At 41.2% G+C, this 18,756-nt stretch overlaps 1 protein-coding gene across 7 annotated transcripts in view; it reads right to left on the reverse strand.

The window, feature by feature from the left end:
• MGAT4A (alpha-1,3-mannosyl-glycoprotein 4-beta-N-acetylglucosaminyltransferase A) overlaps nucleotides 1-18,756 on the reverse strand; it is a 95,461-nt gene that overhangs the window by 11,382 nt on the left and 65,323 nt on the right. For all 7 annotated transcript variants that reach the window (XM_081264875.1, XM_081264869.1, XM_081264873.1 and 4 more), the window contains 8 exons: nucleotides 18,166-18,279; nucleotides 17,876-17,951; nucleotides 7,953-8,067; nucleotides 6,859-6,989; nucleotides 4,983-5,090; nucleotides 4,685-4,878; nucleotides 2,236-2,314; nucleotides 1,551-1,617 (listed from right to left, as the gene is read on the reverse strand). In XM_081264875.1, coding sequence (XP_081121001.1) covers nucleotides 1,551-1,617; nucleotides 2,236-2,314; nucleotides 4,685-4,878; nucleotides 4,983-5,090; nucleotides 6,859-6,989; nucleotides 7,953-8,067; nucleotides 17,876-17,951; nucleotides 18,166-18,279 — 884 coding nt within the window. The remainder of the gene's footprint in view (nucleotides 1-1,550; nucleotides 1,618-2,235; nucleotides 2,315-4,684; nucleotides 4,879-4,982; nucleotides 5,091-6,858; nucleotides 6,990-7,952; nucleotides 8,068-17,875; nucleotides 17,952-18,165; nucleotides 18,280-18,756) is intronic.

Raw genomic sequence — 18,756 nt, forward strand, 5'->3', positions numbered from 1 at the left:
GTCCTGGATACTCAACTAGTTTTGCATACATGTCTAGAGATGGCCCGCGCATGAAGACAACCAGCGTCATCCTGCCTGCCAAAACCACAGGGATACCACTCGGGGGGGAGCCGTTCCTCAGCTGGGTGACGTGTACCACAGGTAACTGCTCTAGGGGGCGCCCGAGGAAGGCCTCGCCCTGCAGACCTACAGGCCAGCTGGCCAGCCTTCTCCCTGCCTGTGTGGTGTGCACTGGGACGTGGTGCAGCCGCCAGCTGGTGGGGCCTAGTGAAGCACGGAACTGTTTAAAATGAAATGTCTCCTCATCACTGAATCAGCACCTACCAAGTGACAGGAACACAGGCAACCACCCAGACTGATCCCACTGGATTCACCCCTCTCCCCAGGATGACAGAGAGGAGCTATGAGATGAGAGGGTCACACAGCAGAGGCGCGGGATGCGGTGTGACGCAGAGGAGGGGCGCTGAGCTGGTGAGGGAGGGTGCTGCAGGGTGGGCCTTACGTGTCCCCCCAAGGCCCACGTGCTCCAGGTTTGGTCTCCAGCTCTGTCACTCCTGGGAGGTAGTGGGACCGTTAGTTGGTAGGGCTTAGTAGAAGGAAGTTAGGTCACAGGGAGTGTGCCCCTGAAGGGGACATTGGGACAGCCATCATTTCCCAATCTCTCTCCCTGCTTCTCCGTCGCACACTCCCACCATGACTAATGCCTCCACCATAGGCCCTAAAGCAACAGGCCAACGAACCATGGAGGGAGACCTACAAAACTGAGTCAAACACAAATGTTCTCTTTCTAAGGTGATTTCCACAGGTGTTTTGTCATAGCTACAGAAAACTAACAGAAGTGAGGAGGCATTCATCAGGAGGAGGAACCACAAAGGATCAGTTGAGACAGAGGAAACAGCTACACGGCTGCACATAGGGCAGGAGGCTGACTGGAGGAACAGCAGCCTCAGGTTTGGAGATACGAAGACTAAGAGGAAGGAAACAAGAAGTGAATGGGGGTGGGGGCTAAGGACTCTGACAGGGGAAAGTCACTAAAGATTCTCAAGGTCCACACTGTTGTCAGGACCATCACTGAGGTGACCAACACAGCCCCAGCTCTGAGATAGACACAGAGGGCACAGGGCATCCTCACAGATGGGGCAACTTGGGGCTCTCAGGTAGGGAGAGGGGGTGTAGAGCATGACTCCAAAGGAGAAGTTCAGCAACCAGATAACAAGAACGGCAATGGCCAGTGAAGAAATGCCGGTGTTACAGGTGCTCAGAACAGGTGGCGATGGCCGCCCAATGTGTCTGGCCATCTCCACACAGACCTGAGGCTCAGTAGCAGAGTTCGACCAATAAGAGGCAAAGGGCAAGAGGCAGTGGCCGAAGACTCGCTGTCAGTGAGGACCAGCAATGACATGGCCCGTGGGGGGCAATGAAGGTGCCTTGGATGCCAAACCCACTCTGGTAATCGCCATCTCAAGTTGCTTAACAGCTAATAAGAGTTTGAAATTACTTTAGGAATAGGTTCAGAAAAATAAAAGACATTGTACTAAAGTAGGTATTACCTATTCTGAAATAGCCATCTTCTAATCGTTTGTCTTTGGTTTCTTTGCTTATTTCCAAACCTTCTCTCTGAAATAAAACCAAAGTATTAATTTACAAGTAATTGCTTCTATTGAAAATAGACGTGAGTCATGAAAATGTCTTCACAAACTCAAGTGGCACTTGGGGCGCAGCTCTCTCCAGAGAGCAGTGTCAGTCACCAAAAAACTGATCAGTAAAGGTGCTTTGTTTACCCATCATCTGAATCTGGATATAAAATATTGATGGATGGAAAATTAGACACTAAATCTTGTACAGCAGTCAAGAACGTGTGTTGACTTGAAAGAAACCAGGTATTTCTAACAGAAAAATAAATTAACTTTGTATATTCACCAACAGGTACTTAAATGCCCAGTGGTATCTGGAGACTCAAAATAGAAACTCCAAATAAACACTGAAGTAAACAGTCTTTTTTTTCCCTAGAACAAATGTCCACATTATTTTCCAACAGAAAACAAAATGAAGGCTCTGTGAATGAGGATATGGGCCAATATGCCGGGGCTCAATATTTCAAGACAATTTTAGATCACCCCCACTGGAGTCCTACAGACCATGAGATGTTCTTTCATCTCATTAACAAGAACAGCCTCACACCAGGGCTACAGGGATTAATTCCTCAGAAAGGGAGAGAGGAAGGAATTGTTGTACCTTAAGTGGCAAAACTTCAACAGTTGTGTTGAGCAGAATATCTCCTGGGTGCTCCTGGTTGCCACTGTGGAAGAGATAACTGAAATGCGACAGAAGAATGTGTGTCGGTTATTAGAGAAAGTTTTCATACGAAAGGTGCTAGTCACGGCAAGTTCAAAGACTAATTGTAGCCAATACAAATAATTTTAGTATTAGGAGAATGAAACTAAAAAGAGCTTCTTCCAAACCCTGAACATCATGTGTCACTATTTCAAACATTTGAAAAATCATGAATTACACGACATACTGAGATAAACCTAACACACACTTGGTGTGAGCATGACATTCTCAGAACTAAATAGTGGGTATTTGTAAGTGTGGGAGGAATGGGACCAGATAGGAAGCAGGAAGTATATCTCAATACAAACCTAACTTAGGGTTAGTTACAGTGACTGATTAAAAGTTTAGGCTTAGCAGTCACAGAGACCTGATCCCTTGAGTAACTTTCACTAGTTTTCTGAGTGAGTTTCTTCCACCTACTACACATATTCCCACCTTCCACTATTTCAAGGAGTTTATGAGAACCATCAAGAAAGCACCTGCGTGTTAAAAATAATCAGCCAGGTGTAAGTTACAGGTGATGACAGGATTGACAAAAGGGTATTTGTAAGCAAAAATCACCTGTGATGACAACTGATATTTAAACTACACACAGAATTATACCTATCATTTTCCCATGAGAAAGACCTGTGTGTGTGTGTGCGTGTGCGTGTGTGTGTGTGTGTGAGAGAGTGAGAGAGAGAGAGAGAGAGAGAGAGAGAGAGTGTTGTCCAGAATGAACTCCTGGGTTTAAGTGATCCTTCCACCTCGGCATCCCACGTTGCTGGGGCTGCAGGTGGGGCTGCTTTTCCAGAAGGCACCTTGACTTGGAACACTGATCATACAACTACAGACCCTTCACTATCTGCTAAACAGGTCCAAGCTGGGGCGAGGGCAGCCACATTAACAGCACGTGAATGTGATCTGGAGCTTAGACTGAGTCAGAGATGTTCACCAGGTGACAATTCACTGCGGAACAACTCCAAACCAACTAGAAGTTTAGCAATGGATGAAGGAATTGAAGGGGTGTTAAGTGGTCACTAAAATGCTCAGGACAGACCGGAACAGAAAAACATACAAATCAAAAATTACCCGTGGACTCTGACCCAAAGCAGGAGTACCAAGAAAAACAACGTGCCAACCCAGCCATGACGGTGGCTTTGGGGTAGGGATTTTTTTTCTGACTCTTCACATTTTTAAATCTTTTTAATAAGGAACACATATGTAATCTGGAAGTATTTTTATAGTGTATCATTTCTATAATGACTACAACTCCCCACCCCCTTAGCAAATAATGCACTGCAGGGATCAGGGAGTGGTTCCTTTTCTCTGTCCTAGGATGGGTGGGCTCCATAAACAGTAGGAAATTCCTATCACCACAATTCCAGAAGAACTGTGTCACTACGTTATATTGTCCTCTCAACCACAAATAACTGTAAGGTCAAAATTACCTGACAGAGGGTTATTGCAAAAATACTGGCTGTAAAGAAATTTAACCCCCAATATGTAATTTCTTTATCAGATTTTTGATGGACACTTTTTCATTTGCTAAATAGTATATTATATATAGAAAACATAGATGTATATATAAAAACACAATACATAAAATAACTTTTTTTCTTTTCCTGATTTCAAAAGCAAATTGCTCGCTGGACTTCCACTTGGGAAGGCGAGATGCAGGTAGCTTCCCTCTTCCTCCCTCTAAACCCAACTGAAGCCCTGGACTCTGTCTGTCAGACTTGAGAAGACCAGGGCAGCGAGAAGATGACAGCCCGCGAGGGATCGGGGGTCCAGGGAACAACAGGCTGGACGGTAGGTTTTCTTTCAACTAATATGTTCTAAACTCAGAGCCAGAGAAGCCAGCAACCTGGAAATGCCACCAGGATCAGAAGCAAAAGTCCTCCAAAGGCTGCTGTCGGCCTAAGGATGAGGAGGAGCACAGCCCGGCAAGATAACCTTCTGACCCAAACACGGAAGAGCGCTGCAAAGGCTGAGCAGGAGCTGGCTTCCGCACTCACCAGGCCATGCCACAGGGCTCCAAGGCCACTTAGGGGTGGCACGCCAGACAACGGCACAGGAAACAAGGACAAGGCTCACCTGCCCCAGCCAGCCAGTCAGCATCAGCACAGGTCTAGTGGGGCCACCCTATCAGGGAGTGCCTTCCCTCCACGGGTGTCAATAAAACAAACCAGAGAACCAGACTGCCACCTGATGGGGAGCAGCTCCCCTCCCTGAAGGAGCCACGCTGGAGGAAGCCGCCCAAGCCAAAGGTTTAAAGAAGACCCAGTCTCCTAACATTATGCCCAGAATGTCCAGCTTCCAATTTTCAAAAAAGCACTCATTGCATCAAAAACAAGAAACAGTCACTGACCTTTCAACATTGACTGGCTTATCAAATTTGAACAAGATGTAGTCTCCAGCTATTGGGGTGATGGCCCAGAAGAAATCCTCCCCCATGTACGTTTTTTCCAGTGTGTGTCCTTGGTAAACCTTCAAGGAAGTAGACACCTCGGCAGGAGGGTTGACATGGATCTTGAGAAGTAATGGTTTCATGTAATCTTTATCCTAGCAGGAAAGAGATACGCCATTAAACAACACATGCAGAAAATTACCAGCTATACACTGAACGACAAATGGTACATCATGAGAAATCCAATCAAATCACTAACCGTGAGTTTCTGAATTTTTCCCGACAGTGATGAATGCAGACCAACGTGTTGGAAAAGGGATGGTCTGAAGCGAATGCGTAGGTTTGCTTTCTGTCTATCACAATGTTTCTAAATATTAAAAAAAAAAAAAGTGCTATTGTTATTTGATAAAGTGAGACCTTGTCCTTATCTGGAAAAATGAGAAGTCCTTTAGAAGAACACTGAAATCACAATTCCAGAGCATGTGATTTTTATGGTCCTTTTTGAGGTGTGAAGAGATTGCTGCACACCTGACAAAAGGCCATGATCCGGGGTTTAAAAATGGCAACAATAGGGGCTGGGGATGTGGCTCAAGCGGTAGCGCGTTCGCCTGGCATGTGCGGGGTGCTGGGTTCAATCCTCAGCACCACATAGAAATAAAATAAAGATGTTGTGTCCACTGAAAATTGAAAAATAAATATAAAAAAAATGGTAACAATAAGCCCAGCTAAGGGAAGAGCAGAGGGCTGGTTTCACCCATCCTTCAAGGCAGGTCAATAAAGATTTAATTTTGAAGGTTAAAATGCACCAACTTTGGAGGTTCCAAAATATCTTTATATCAGGTAATATAATAAAGAATTTGCCAAATATCTTTAAATCAGATAATAAAATAAAAAATCTGCAAGTACTAAGAGGCACACATTGTTGGAAGGTGAAGGTGGTGAACAGCTTTGTGTCCTATAACAAAAAATCCTGCAAGTCACACAGAAAATATAAGTTAAGGCCTATATCTTAAAATGGTTTGTTCAAATCAATTTATATGCTGAATTACTGTTAGAAAGTTCACAGATAGTCCACTACTTCTCTGTGGTCCATGATTTGCTCTAAGAATTTATTGTTTGTAGGTTTTATTGTTGGTTTTTTAAACAAAAAGAACGCAACAATATCTCAAGGACCCCAGAAGGCAGAGTCCTAAAAACCAGCAGGCAGGATGATCAAACCTCCCAGGACACGGGCCTGAAGCCAGATTTCACAAATAAGGCAACCCCCTAACAACAGGGCTTAGAATATTCACTCAACATTATGTGTTACAATTGATAAGAATTGACATGTTTATATTTTGATTATGCTTACACCAAATACATAAAAAGTTGAAGAGTTATATTCCCCCAGAGGTATGATTCAAATTGGACAAGGAAATAAATCTTTTTTTTTTTTTTAGTTGTGGATTGGTACAATCTCTTTATTTTTATCTATTTATTTTTATGCGGTGCCGAGGATTGAACCCGGGGCCTCATGAGTGCAAGGCAAGCATTCTGCCACTAAGCTACAATCCCAGCCCTCTATTTACTTTTTATACTAAGAATTTTGGAAAGAATTTGCTGTCTGAGTATCTGAAGCAAAAGCTGTCATTCACTTACGTATCTGCCACCCTCATCCTAAAGGTGAGCACACTGCTATGTTGCTTGCAGTCAGACACCAGAAGTGCCTTGACTTATTATTTTGGCATAGGTATTACTTCTATCTTATTCATTATTCCAGATAGAGTCTGATTTGTCCCCAAAGTATTTGGAAAATGAGGATTGGCAGGGAATAAGAAGACGACAAACTGAAACACCCACAGGACAGGTGGGATCAGTATCAACAGCCAATAACAACAAAACAGAGAAAGGCCACTGTCCTGTGACAGGCTTCCCTGCTCCATGGGGTTTCCCAATATTTTAAAAGTCTTTGCAACATTGGAAATTTTCACCAATTTGAGAAAGACCACAAGCAGTGGAAACACCGCCTTCTCCCAGCTGCCTCATTCAACTGCTCACTGGCCAAATCTGGCTCCCCAAAACCCACAAAAGCCACATTCATTCAGAACAAAATACAGAGTTGCAACTCCCACCCGCCTCCCGCAGAATTAACTTACTGCATCTTTTTCAGGGTTACAGACTTTGACCCAGAGAATGTGGTCCAGGAGCCAATCGATGGGTTTCTCCTTATAGAACATAAATATGAATTCTACGATCAGAGTGAGGTCTGGCGCTTGGAACATTTTACCTGAAAAGACACTTCCAGTCAATAGCTGCAATAAAGAAACAGGTCATCAAAATCATACGTGAAATCTGAACACTAAGTACATTGATCAAAGCTAGTGCTCTCAGCTACAAATCCCCCTATCTCCCACTTGCACCATCAAGAACAGACAAACTCGCTCTAGCTAGGCATCTACTCGCTCAAGCTGTCACCTGGGTATAAACAGAAGTAGTGACCTCCTGACATTATTACAAAATCTATCACTACTGGCTCAAAGGAGTCAAAGAGCAAGTCAGAGTCTTCTTTCATGTCTTACTAAGATTCTTCCTATAAAGAAAGAAACAAGAGAGGTTTAGGTAAAAAGAAAATTATCTAAATCAATAAATAAAAAAGAACAATGAAAAGGAATCCCAATTGTGTTTTTAATAAAACCTTCACAAGATGTTTCTGAATCTTAAATAAGTTCTGAGCTGAGTGACCAACAAGGTCAGAGATCCAGGTCCCAAGACCTAACTTTTTAAAATAACATCAGAAGTGAAATGTCTTCTGAGTACTTTTTAAAAACACATAAATTTCCTTCAAGTCTGAAACTTGAAGCATATTCTCTTCATTGGCTAATTTAGGAATATCAAACCTAAAAGGTCTTAAATGAGTATCCCAAGCCATTAATGAAAAAAACAAAGTGATTAAAAAGGAACCCTCTCTGAATGCCAATCCTGGGGTGACAACGGAACTGCTAGGTGTCAGGAGAAGAAACCAGATATGCTCCTAGGACGGAGGCTGGCACGGTGTTGGTCTCTGGATACTCCAAACTCTATCTGGGGCTGACTTTCATCTTTTCATACTAAGAAACTGACATATGTTCAAAAACAATCCATTCCCATAGGGGGAAAAAAAGCAACTTTAGGATCAAAAAAAGCAATTGGTTTAAGATTCTGAGAATCAATTATTTTTCTGAAAAATAGATAAATCTTATACTTTTCTTACCAATGAAGCCCAGCTGGGAAAATTCCAGAATCATCCATTCCTCAGAAGAAAGTTGGAGTGCAAAATTTTTTATAGTATTAAAATAATTCTGTTTGACAATAATGTCATCTTCAAGCTAGAGAAAATTGAACAATCATATTAATAAACCAAAAAATTAAGATGCAGATAGGACATTATTATGGAAAAACTCAAGCATACTTTCATCAGAAAAGTCGAGAAAACAATGGTCAAGAAAAAAAAAGTCAAGAAAACAATGAAAATACAAAAACTAGACTTCACTAAACATATTCAGAAAATAAAATGGAAGAGAAATACTGCGGTTCAACTAAATCACTCCTTTTCTATGGGAATCACTGTCCCTTTCCATCTAAGGGTCCCTTTTGGTTCTTTTATGATGCTGAAGATTTAACACTATTTTTCCCCCTTTCAAAGGAAAATAAGTTTTGCAGTACTTTTAAATTTTTGCTTCTAGTCATGAAGTTGAAGAAAAGCCAGCAGCTTTCCTTCTCTACCCTTACCCTGCTAGTTAACCTATGTGAAAAGTTGGGTGGGCATGCATTTGACACCTTCTGAATGCACATACAGACCGATATATGAGATTCCCATATGCTAGAGTTTGGATCTACTAACTTCCCAAAGGCCACGTGTTGAAGACTTGGTTCCCAGTCCATGGAACCATGGGAGGTAGTGGGGCCTTTAGGAGGTGCCTGGTGGAAGGAATCAGGTTACTGGGTGTGTGCCCTGAAGGGGCTATTGGGACATTGGCCCCTCCTCTACCTTGATCTGCTTTCTGGCTGCCATTGGTCAATAATTTTGCTCCTTTGCACACTTTCCATCATGATGTTCTACTTTGCCAAAAGCCCAAAGCAACAGGGCCAAGCTGCCATGGACTGAAACTTCTGACACTGTGAGCCAAAAGTAACCTGTTCTCTTTGTAAGCTGATTGTCTCTGGTATTTGTTACAGTAACGGAAAGCTGACTCCCATACCATCCCTTGTCAATTTTATAAAAAGGGATCACACCATGACACTGACATTTTTCTCTTAATACATCATGAGTATCTTACCAAGTAATAAACATCTATTGAAGTCATTTAGTTTAACAGTGTCTCATGGTTTATTCAGCTCTTCCCTGCTCACAAGCAGACATTCAGGTTGTTTCCTAGTTGTTGTCCACACAATGCTGCAATACTTACGCTTATACCTATATGTTAGTGCATTTCATTCCTGTAGAACAGATCCCTAAAAGTTCCTTTTATATTAATAAATGCCTACAAAATATTGAGAGCTGTGGCAATTCACAGAGTGCTAGTTCCCCTGGGCTTTGCCAGTGCCCAGAGCACTCTCTGTGTGGAGTGTTGGCCAATACCAGAGAAAAGACAGAAATGGGGACCCTGGCCTGTGGAAAGCCCTCCTCCCCAGAGTCTCCTCTTACCAAACTTCATTTTGTTTCTGTTTCTGGCAGGACTCGGGTTTCAACCAGGGCCTTGTGCATGCTGGGCAGGCGCTCTACCACTGAGCTGCATACCCACCCTTTCCTCAAATATCAAAGCCACAAAAATATTTGATATCTGTAAGGTCCTTGCTTAGCATGTGGGTGTCCATCTTAAATGACAGCCACCATTTAAGGCTTTCCCACCCAAGGACCTTTCTGAGAAAGGCTCACCACTCCCTCATACCAGCCCCACCCTTAACTGCCCACATTAGGACACTCCAGCTCTAATCCCTGAGCCCCCCCACCCCATAAAAGCCCAAACCTCAAGCCTGTGCCTCCTCTCTCCATCTATGGAGAGATGGCCTTTATTTGTCAGCTCTCACAAACTCTTGTGTGTATCTCTGCCAAGTCTCCATCTTTCATTTCTTGCTGCCTGTCTCCCAGTTCCTCGCTTTCCTTTCAATAGCCTAAGAATATTTTTCCTTTTCTGATTTCAGTTATCATTTCTCATTACCTGAGTAATATTTGTCTTAGTGTTTGATTTTTCATGTACGTCAGTACTGCAGGTTTTCTTCTTCCTATCTATAAAGGAATACAGTGTTTGGAAAGGTACGCTATTGATGGGCTTGCCAACTATTTATTGAGCTTCTGTTGTACTGTAGACTAGCGATGAGTCCAAGGCCATCAATGAACAGGAAAGACGGCTTTACTTCCTTGGAGCCCAGAGGGGCTGAAGGAAAAGGCAGGCAAAGCACAGAGCCAAGTGACATTCAACCTTGCTTTTGGCAACAAGAGACACCTCCACTCATGCCTGAATGGCTATGCCCCACAGGAAGGACACAGAAGAGATGCATGGCAAGGATCCCCTCCAGCCCTTTAAGACCCACTGCAGCTGGCCGCCTCCCTGACCTGGGCCCCCAGGGCCTGCTCTCCACCTCCCAGTTCTGTCTCCTCCTTAAGAGGGCTATGAAAATGGAATCATGCTATGTAACCTCTGAGACTAGCTTCCTCATTCAGAACAATTCCCTAAGATCCAAGCTGTGGATCAACAGTTTGATTCTGTTGGTTGTTTAGTATCCTACGTATGGATGTATCAATGTGAAGTCACCTTATTGGCATCAGGTCAACACTGGCATTAGATCCGCCATTTCAGGTCGGGAGCCATTTTTATCTAAGGAGTCCTAGGTTTCAATTTAGGAGCCATTTTATCTAGAGATCCTGAGGAACTGCTGCTTGGCCTCCCACAGAACATGTGCCTACTAAAGGGTCCACCCCACCCCAGCCCATGACATAACCCCTAAAGCAAGCTTGTGAAATTGCTCTTGCAGGTTATAAAGATGCTCTGTGACACTCACTTCTGCTCCCCTCAGAGGGACAGCCTTGTCAGTTTGCTCCATGCTCTGACAATAAACCTCGAGTGGTATTCTGGTGTGTGGTGTAGTTCTTGGACTTTTCAAGTGTCCTTTCACACCAGCTGAAGCACAGCTGGGTGACCTGCAGTCTGGGGGCAATGAGTACACGGCTGCTCTGAAGACATGACAGATTGTTGGTGGACAGAGTGCTTCAATGACATCAATGTCTCATGGCAGGAGCCACCATGAAGACTGATGTGCCTCATTAGTGACTGCGAGTTTACAGAGGAAACAAGATACAAAATACTGTTTTTACACTATGCAAATGTAATACTGGAGAGGGGAATGCTCTAAACACATACCTGCTTAAATTTTTAAAAGCTAGAATGAGAAACTAAAAACTGTGGTGGGGGCTGGAGCTTTGGCTCAGTGGTAGCGCACTTGCCTGGCATGTGTGAGGTACTGGGTTCAATTCTCAGCACCACATATAATAAAATAAAAGTCTATCAACAACTAAAAAATTTTTTAAAAAAAATACTAGTGGTGGGGGCTGGGGATGTGGCTCAAGCGGTAGCGCGCTTGCCTGGCATGCGTGTGGCCCGGGTTCAATCCTCAGCACCACATACAAAGATGTGTCCGCCGAAAACTAAAAAATAAACATTAAAAAAAGTCTCTCTCTCTCTCTCTCTAAAAAAAAAAAATACTAGTGGTGGGCACCCATAGGGGAGGGAGGAACCAGGGTAAAGAGGGATAAAAGTGAGATGTTGGTGACCGTACCTTCTTTTATAAAAGTTCAGATTTTGAAATGCGGGGCTCTATATAAAAAAAAGAAAACTCTAAAAACTGAATATAAGCCAAAACAAACAGACCTAGTTTCATATCAAGTTGGCACCACGGTCACACAGGATAAAGAACCACTCAGGTGACTTTCAGAAACCATACTTTGACTATATATACACACCATGATTTATTCTATGGGGAAGTAAGCACAAAGAAAGTTCAAACTGCATTTGGAAGTCTTATTGTTAGTAGTGATATTAATATTTTGAAATCATTCTAGAAACCATTTTACACTATATAGCAAAAAATATATCAGGATCAATCATGCTATTATAAACCAAGACTTTCAGTGTAAGAGGAAAAGAAAGAAGTATAAAAAAATTAAATGAAAACCCTCTAATCACATCTGAACTGGAAATATCAATACACACTTGTGCAGTTTCTTTCTCTGAAAAACACCCTCTTCCTTGCTCCAAGTCCTAGAAGCAGAGACACAACAGCAACCAGCATCTCAAGTGCCCAGATCATGTTCTTAGCCATCACATGCCTTTGAGAGGAGCAGGCACCTGAAAGTGACAGATTCCTGATCTGGGAAAGGAAACATGCAAGATGGGCCAGCCAAGGAAGTGATCAAAGATCCTGAACTTACAGAAAGAAAATAATAGCCAACCTATGAGGCTCTTCTTTATCACACTGGTGTACCAATGTGAGCATTGGTAAGAATAAAATTAATAGACAGAATCAAGCATTTATTCTGCCTTTTCTTATTGAACTATTTTTCAAAGTAACCAAATAGCTGAGAAAAGAAAATTCTTTATAGAAAAACTCAGCTTCAAGGAACATCAGTGAAGTAGAAAATTACCACTTGAGAACCTTTAATAAAATAATCTAGGGAGAGATCACCAGTGGAGACTGAAACCCTCAGAAGAGTGGATCCTGGGAGCTTCTCCTGGGGATGAGGCGGGCACACAGAGCCCACTGCCAACCTCAGCACCACTGTCAGGGGGGCCACCTCACAGGTGAGGTATCAGGAGAATACGGCACCCCATGAAGTTCCAGAACCATGTAAGTCTTCCAGAAGACACTGTCTTCCAGTCATCAACGAAGCACTTTACGAAACCAGGAATGACAGTGTCATGGTAAACTTCATTCTGAGCTGCAGGCCTAACACCAGGACAGCTGGCATTCCCAGACCCCCTCCAGTGTGTGTCCTTGGTGGTGCCAAGCAACGCCCAACTCTGCTGCCTTTTTAAAGGAAGCCTCTGAAAGTCTTGAGTATGACATTCCCTCTCCTGTAACCATGAGGCCACTTTCCTAGGGGATCACAGCAAGGTCTAGAATAAATTCCTTTGCTCCCTCGACCTTCATCCTAATACTTCAGATGTTCCCAGGTGACCTCTTTCCTTCATAAACTAACATATCAGAGGACTTTTTAGGCTAAGATGTTTTTAACACTAATACTCTGTAGGTAGGTCATCTGACCTCATTAACAGAATTCTGCATAATTTAAGATTGTAAAGACTAAATATAAAGCAATTTCCTCTTTCCTGAGGCATAAGTTTGGGGAACATACAATAATTTTAAGAAAATTCATGGAATTCATATTAGTAAGAGCTGAAAATTTAGAAACAATCTAAACGACCAGCAATAAGATGATATCTGAATAATGGTACTTCAAGAAATAATTAAAAATTACATTTTAACAAATGTTAAAAATAACAAAACAGGCTATCAGACAGTATGTACAGTCTGATCCTGTAACTTTAAGAGAGTTATTAGACATCAGCAAGAGAGTGGAATAGGGAATTCCAAGTCTGCTTCCTCCCCCACACAGACACAGATTTAAAATTGGTGCATTCAAAGCCCTCCCTTGGGTGTGGTACCGTGTGACTGCAAAGAACTCCCAACTTCTGATTCTCCATGGATCAAGAAAGGAGCAGATGTATCCCTAAAAAATGTAAGACATTGGATATATATCTCAAGGGACTGGTTTTTATCTTGTCTTAATCAAAGCAGGGAGTAGAACAGAGCACCACATCAAGGACCAAGAACAAAGGCTGTCCCTTAGCACCAGAGGCTGCAGTACCACAGACAGACACTAGGTAGAGCTCCAGGACTATGGCGCTACCATAATCAAGCTGTCAAGTCAAAAGTCAAAAGTCAAAAACAAAATAAATTAAAAAAATCTTGCACGCAGCGTGAGAAAAGTGACCCATCATATACAAGAGAGTTTCTATTAGTGTCAGAAGACTTCTGAGAAGAAACACTGCAGGCTTGAAGGGACTAGGATGGTATATTCAAAATGCTAAAACCAAAATAACCAATGAAACAAGAATACCTGGCAAGAGAGAAGTTAAGACTTCCCAAGATAAGAGCTGAGTGAGTTCAGCACCAGGTTTCTTACTGATAAAGAAAGTCGTTCAGCTTGAAGTGAAAGAATGATAAATAGCAACAAACACTACAAAAATATAAAGCTCCCTGGCAAAAGTAAATATACAGACAAATACAGAATTCTGCAGTAAGGTAATGCAGTTGCATAAGTCATTTTAAATCTTATACAGAATTTTTAAAACCAAAAGCATAAAAGTAATCACAAATCTATTGTTAACAGATGAGCAATTTAAGAGAGGTAATTGAGACAAAGAATAACAAAAGGCAAGGGGACAGATGTAAAGAAATATGAATTTTATACTGAAGTTAAATTATCAGTTTAAATAACTTTAAGAGGTTATAACTTTAAGAGGTTTTGTGATTGCAGTGATACCACAAAGAAAACAGATATACACAAAGAGGAATGAGAAGGGAATCACCATATATTATTATAAAAATCAATAAAACAAAAAAGACAGCAAGGATTTTAAAAATGATCAACAAAATGGATAAAACTCTAGGTTGAGTGACTAAACAAAAAAAAATGAAGACTCAAATAATTAAAATTGGTAATGAAAAGGGGAGCTACTTGGAGGCTGAGGCAGGAGGACTGTGAGCTCACGGTCAGCCTGGACAGCAGAGCAAGACCCCACCAGTAGAAAAGGAAGAGGAGGAGAAGCAGGAAAAAGAGGAGAAGCAGAAAAAAAGAGAAAGAAAAAAGAGAAAGGATGAGGAGGGAAGTGATGAGGAAGGGGAAAGGAAAAATGAAAGAGGGCATTACAACTGGTAAAAGGGTTATAAAGATGACCAGTAATAATTATATGCCAACAAACTGGATAACCTAGAATCGTCAGGTAAGTCCCTACCAAGACTGACCATGGAGAAATAAAAAGTTGAACACACTTATAACAAGGAGATTAAAGCAGTAATAATGAAAAATAAAATAAATGAATCTAAAAGAACATCTCCCCGCAAAGAAAAGCTTAGGACCAGAGAACTTGACTTAGGAGTTCTGCTAAGCATTTAAAAAATTGACACCAATTTGTCTCAAACTTTCCCAAGGAACTGAAGCAGAGAGAACACTTTCAAACACCTTGAGGTCAGAACCAAAACCTTTCCCTCTAAGATCAGAACCAAAAGGGAGCCCATTCTCACATCACAATTAGTCATACTAGCTAGACCATGTTGACAAGAAGAGGAAATAGGTATTCAAATTAGAAAAGAAGTACACCTAGCATTATCCACAGATGAAATGATTTTATATAGAGAAAAATCTAAAGAATACATTAAAAACCATACAAAGAAATGATTTCAGAAGTTTCAGGATACAAAATCAACACACAAAAATCGTATTTCTGTCTACCAAAAATGACCAATGCAAAAATAAAAACCATCCCATTTCCTAAAGCATCAAAAAGGATAAAACACTTGGGAATAAACCTAATAAAGGAGGTAAAAGAACTCTGGTAAACTACTAAACATCACTAAAAGAAATCAAAGAGGATAAAGATAACTGCAAAGACACCCAGGCACTCGTGGTTGGTGAGACTTAGTATTAAAATGTCCGCACCACCCACAACAATCTACACCTTACAAGATCCCTGCCAAAGTTCTCATGAGATTTTTCACAGAAATAGAAAAACAAATCTCAAAAAGATAAAGAATAAATAAAGAATCTCAAAGGATCCCAAATAGCCAATCTGGAAAAAGAACAGAGTAGGAAGTCTCATTCTTCCTGATTTCAAAGCAATGGTGATCAAATCAACAGGGTACTGATATAAAGACAGATACCTATCTGCTTACCTAGGTAGACACACACACACACACACACACACACACACACACACACACCCCAATTAGATGGAATAGGGAACCCAGAAATACACCAATGCATACATGGCTAAATAATTTTCCACAAAGGTGTCAAGAATATACAATGAGGAAAAGATAGTCTTTTCAACAAATAATTCTGGGAAAACTGGATATTCACATGCAAACAAATAAATTTGGACCCAAACTTTTTACTATTTACAAAAAACAATTAACTCAAAATGGATTGGACTTCAACCAAGGAGCTAAAATTATGTAACTCCTAGAAGACATAGGGGAAAGCTTTAGGCACTGGATTCAGCATCTGTACTTTGGATATGGCTTCAAAAGTCTAGATAAAAAATCAAAAGTGGAGAGATGAGACTATAGCAAATAGAAACTTTTGTATGTCAAAGGAAACAACATAGTGGAAGCTCCACAATCACACTGGAAAAAATATTTGCAGATCTTCTAAAAAGGGTTACTACCCAGAATGTTTAAAGGAATGTTAACAAGGAAAAATCAAATAACCCAGTTAAAAATGGACAAAGGGTTTAAATAAATATTTCTTCAAAGATCACACAGATGGAAAACAAGCACATTAGCTGATGCTCAACATCATACATCATGAAGGAAATGAAAATCGAAACCACAACCGATGTGACCACATCATTAAAATGACCATCACTAAAAGAAGAAAATAACAAGTACTGGCGAGAAGGCAGAGAAAATGAGCCCTATGCACTGCTGGCAGGAATGTGAACTGGCACAGCCACCATGGAAAATACTACGGTGGTCCCTCGAAAAATCAGAAATGGCACAATAATGACTCATCAACCCCCTTGTAGGTATATAGCCAAAAGAATCCCAACAAATTGTGGAGAGAGAGGTACTCACTCCAGTTTACCACAGCATCATTCCCAGTAACCAGAGCTGGAAGCAGGCCAACAGATGAACTGACGCGAAAATGCGGCTCAAACACACAATGAACATCATGCGGCTCTAGAACAGAAGTCCTCCCTGCCACATGCTGCAACAGGTGACTCCACTAGTATGGAGCACCTAGAACTGTCAAAGTCACAGAAACACGGGTAGCAGGAGGTGACTAGGAACATGGGGGAGGGACAGTAACTGATGTTTTTGGATAGAGTCTCTGTAGGCTTTGCAAGGTGAAAAGGTCCTAGAAACCTGTTGCACAACAATGTAAAACACTTCACACTACCAATCTGTACTCTCAGGAAAGGTGCAGATGGTAAATTTAACGTTATGTGTTTTTGCCACAGACTAAAAAGGGCTGTATTAAATGGTATAAGTATAAGCACAAACCATAAAGAACGACAGCCTGGCAGCAGGCAACCAACGTAAGCTCACAGCTGCCACTGTCACCATAGCTTACTCACCGCTCCTCAGGAAACATTGCCTTACTACTCTCTCTCTCTCATCCCCATCCTATCCTTAATTTCTTAAATAATTATTCTTCCTAGGCTCCACCAAAAAAAAAAAAAAAAGGCATTTAGTTTCCATTAATTCTCTCCTAGGAGCTAAACTGAAAAAAAGAAACTTTAAAAGCAACATAAGGACACTTTAAAGTTCCCTACATCAAGTTCTTAACTGTAATGTACAATGTATACATTGGCCACAGAACAAAATAGCCTATCATTAAGGAGAATTAGATTTGAAGAAATAAGAGCTTCCTAGAATTCTTTGCTATTGCCTACCAGGTTAACAAACCCCCCAACAGTGCAGGATTCTTCTGCTTGAATAGCATTAGGGCCACAATGCTTTGGGGGGGGGGGATTTGAATTTATTATCTTCAATATAAATGTAACTGTATTGTGGCTTTCAAAAAGATTTACTCTACCATGAGACCACTCAAAAAAATGTAACAGTGGAGAGAGGAAGGAGGAAAGAAGATGGAGGAATGGAGTTCAGAGGAAGCGAGACATAGTGAGGTTGCCCCTCCACACAGGAGCTGGGGCCACACATGCTGCACTTGGGAACCCCAGAGCCCATGTCCTCAGTTGCCATGGGGATCCTGCTCTCTCTGAGATATAATTAGGACTACACAGATCTGAGGAGGGATGTGCTTCCAAAACCTCCTGCTTTAATGATTATACACCCTTGATAACACTTCTTCTTTAGAAGCGTGAAAAACATTAAAGGAAAAGCCACACTTACCTGAATGTAATATATGCCCTTTTCCTGAGCATACATCATTAGAAAACAGTAATCTAAGTTTTGCTTTGTTCTCCATCTGAAACAAATAGTTTCAAAAATAGGTTAGGAATCAGACTGAAATTTAACAAAGTAAGATTAGATGTATAAGCCTCAAGTTTTTTATTATAACACAAGAGTCAAAAAAAAATTCTCTTTTCTCTAATGCAGCATTAAATACACCAAATACATTCCTAAGAACACCAATCTTCAAGGTGTCCTGAAGATTTTCCTTTAAAGGACACTCAGCTCACCTCACTCTTTCTTTTGAGTCTCCAAACGTCTCCTTTAGGTTTGTCAAGTCAGGGTAATAACTTTCAGGGGGTGATATTACTTCCACCAGGCCAGAACTGATTTCTTTAGAAAATCTGCCATGAGAAAGATAAGCTCAGTTATTGAAGCTCTGTGAGATTTTATTTATCTTAACATCCAATTTAGCACATTTTACATAAAACACACCAGAGAACATGTGTAGCAGGAATAATGTGATGGTCAACATGTGCTAAATAAAGCTGCTTATCACTGAGCTTATTTACCTGAAAACACAGGTTTTTCTAGTAGCACAAGGTTTAGGGTTTTGTTGTTCTTGTTCTTAGTACTGCTTTAAAAAAAAAAAAAAAAACAGTATAAAATGCCAATAACCTTAGAGTAACAGAAAGCCCAGGAGAACTACAGTCTTACATTCCTACAGGCAATCGGAATATTTAAAAAAAAAAAAAAATCAAGGTCCCACAGAAAGTAGGGAAATAAAGGAAAGAAAACAGATTAATTTCTGTATGCATCTAAATACATATACTTGTGCAAAATTCAAAGTTCTTCAATTTTCCAGAAGCTACAATTTTCCA

Source organism: Spermophilus citellus (genome assembly GCF_964194105.1).
Source record: "Spermophilus citellus genome assembly, chromosome: 13".
NCBI classification, from domain to species: domain Eukaryota; kingdom Metazoa; phylum Chordata; class Mammalia; order Rodentia; family Sciuridae; genus Spermophilus; species Spermophilus citellus.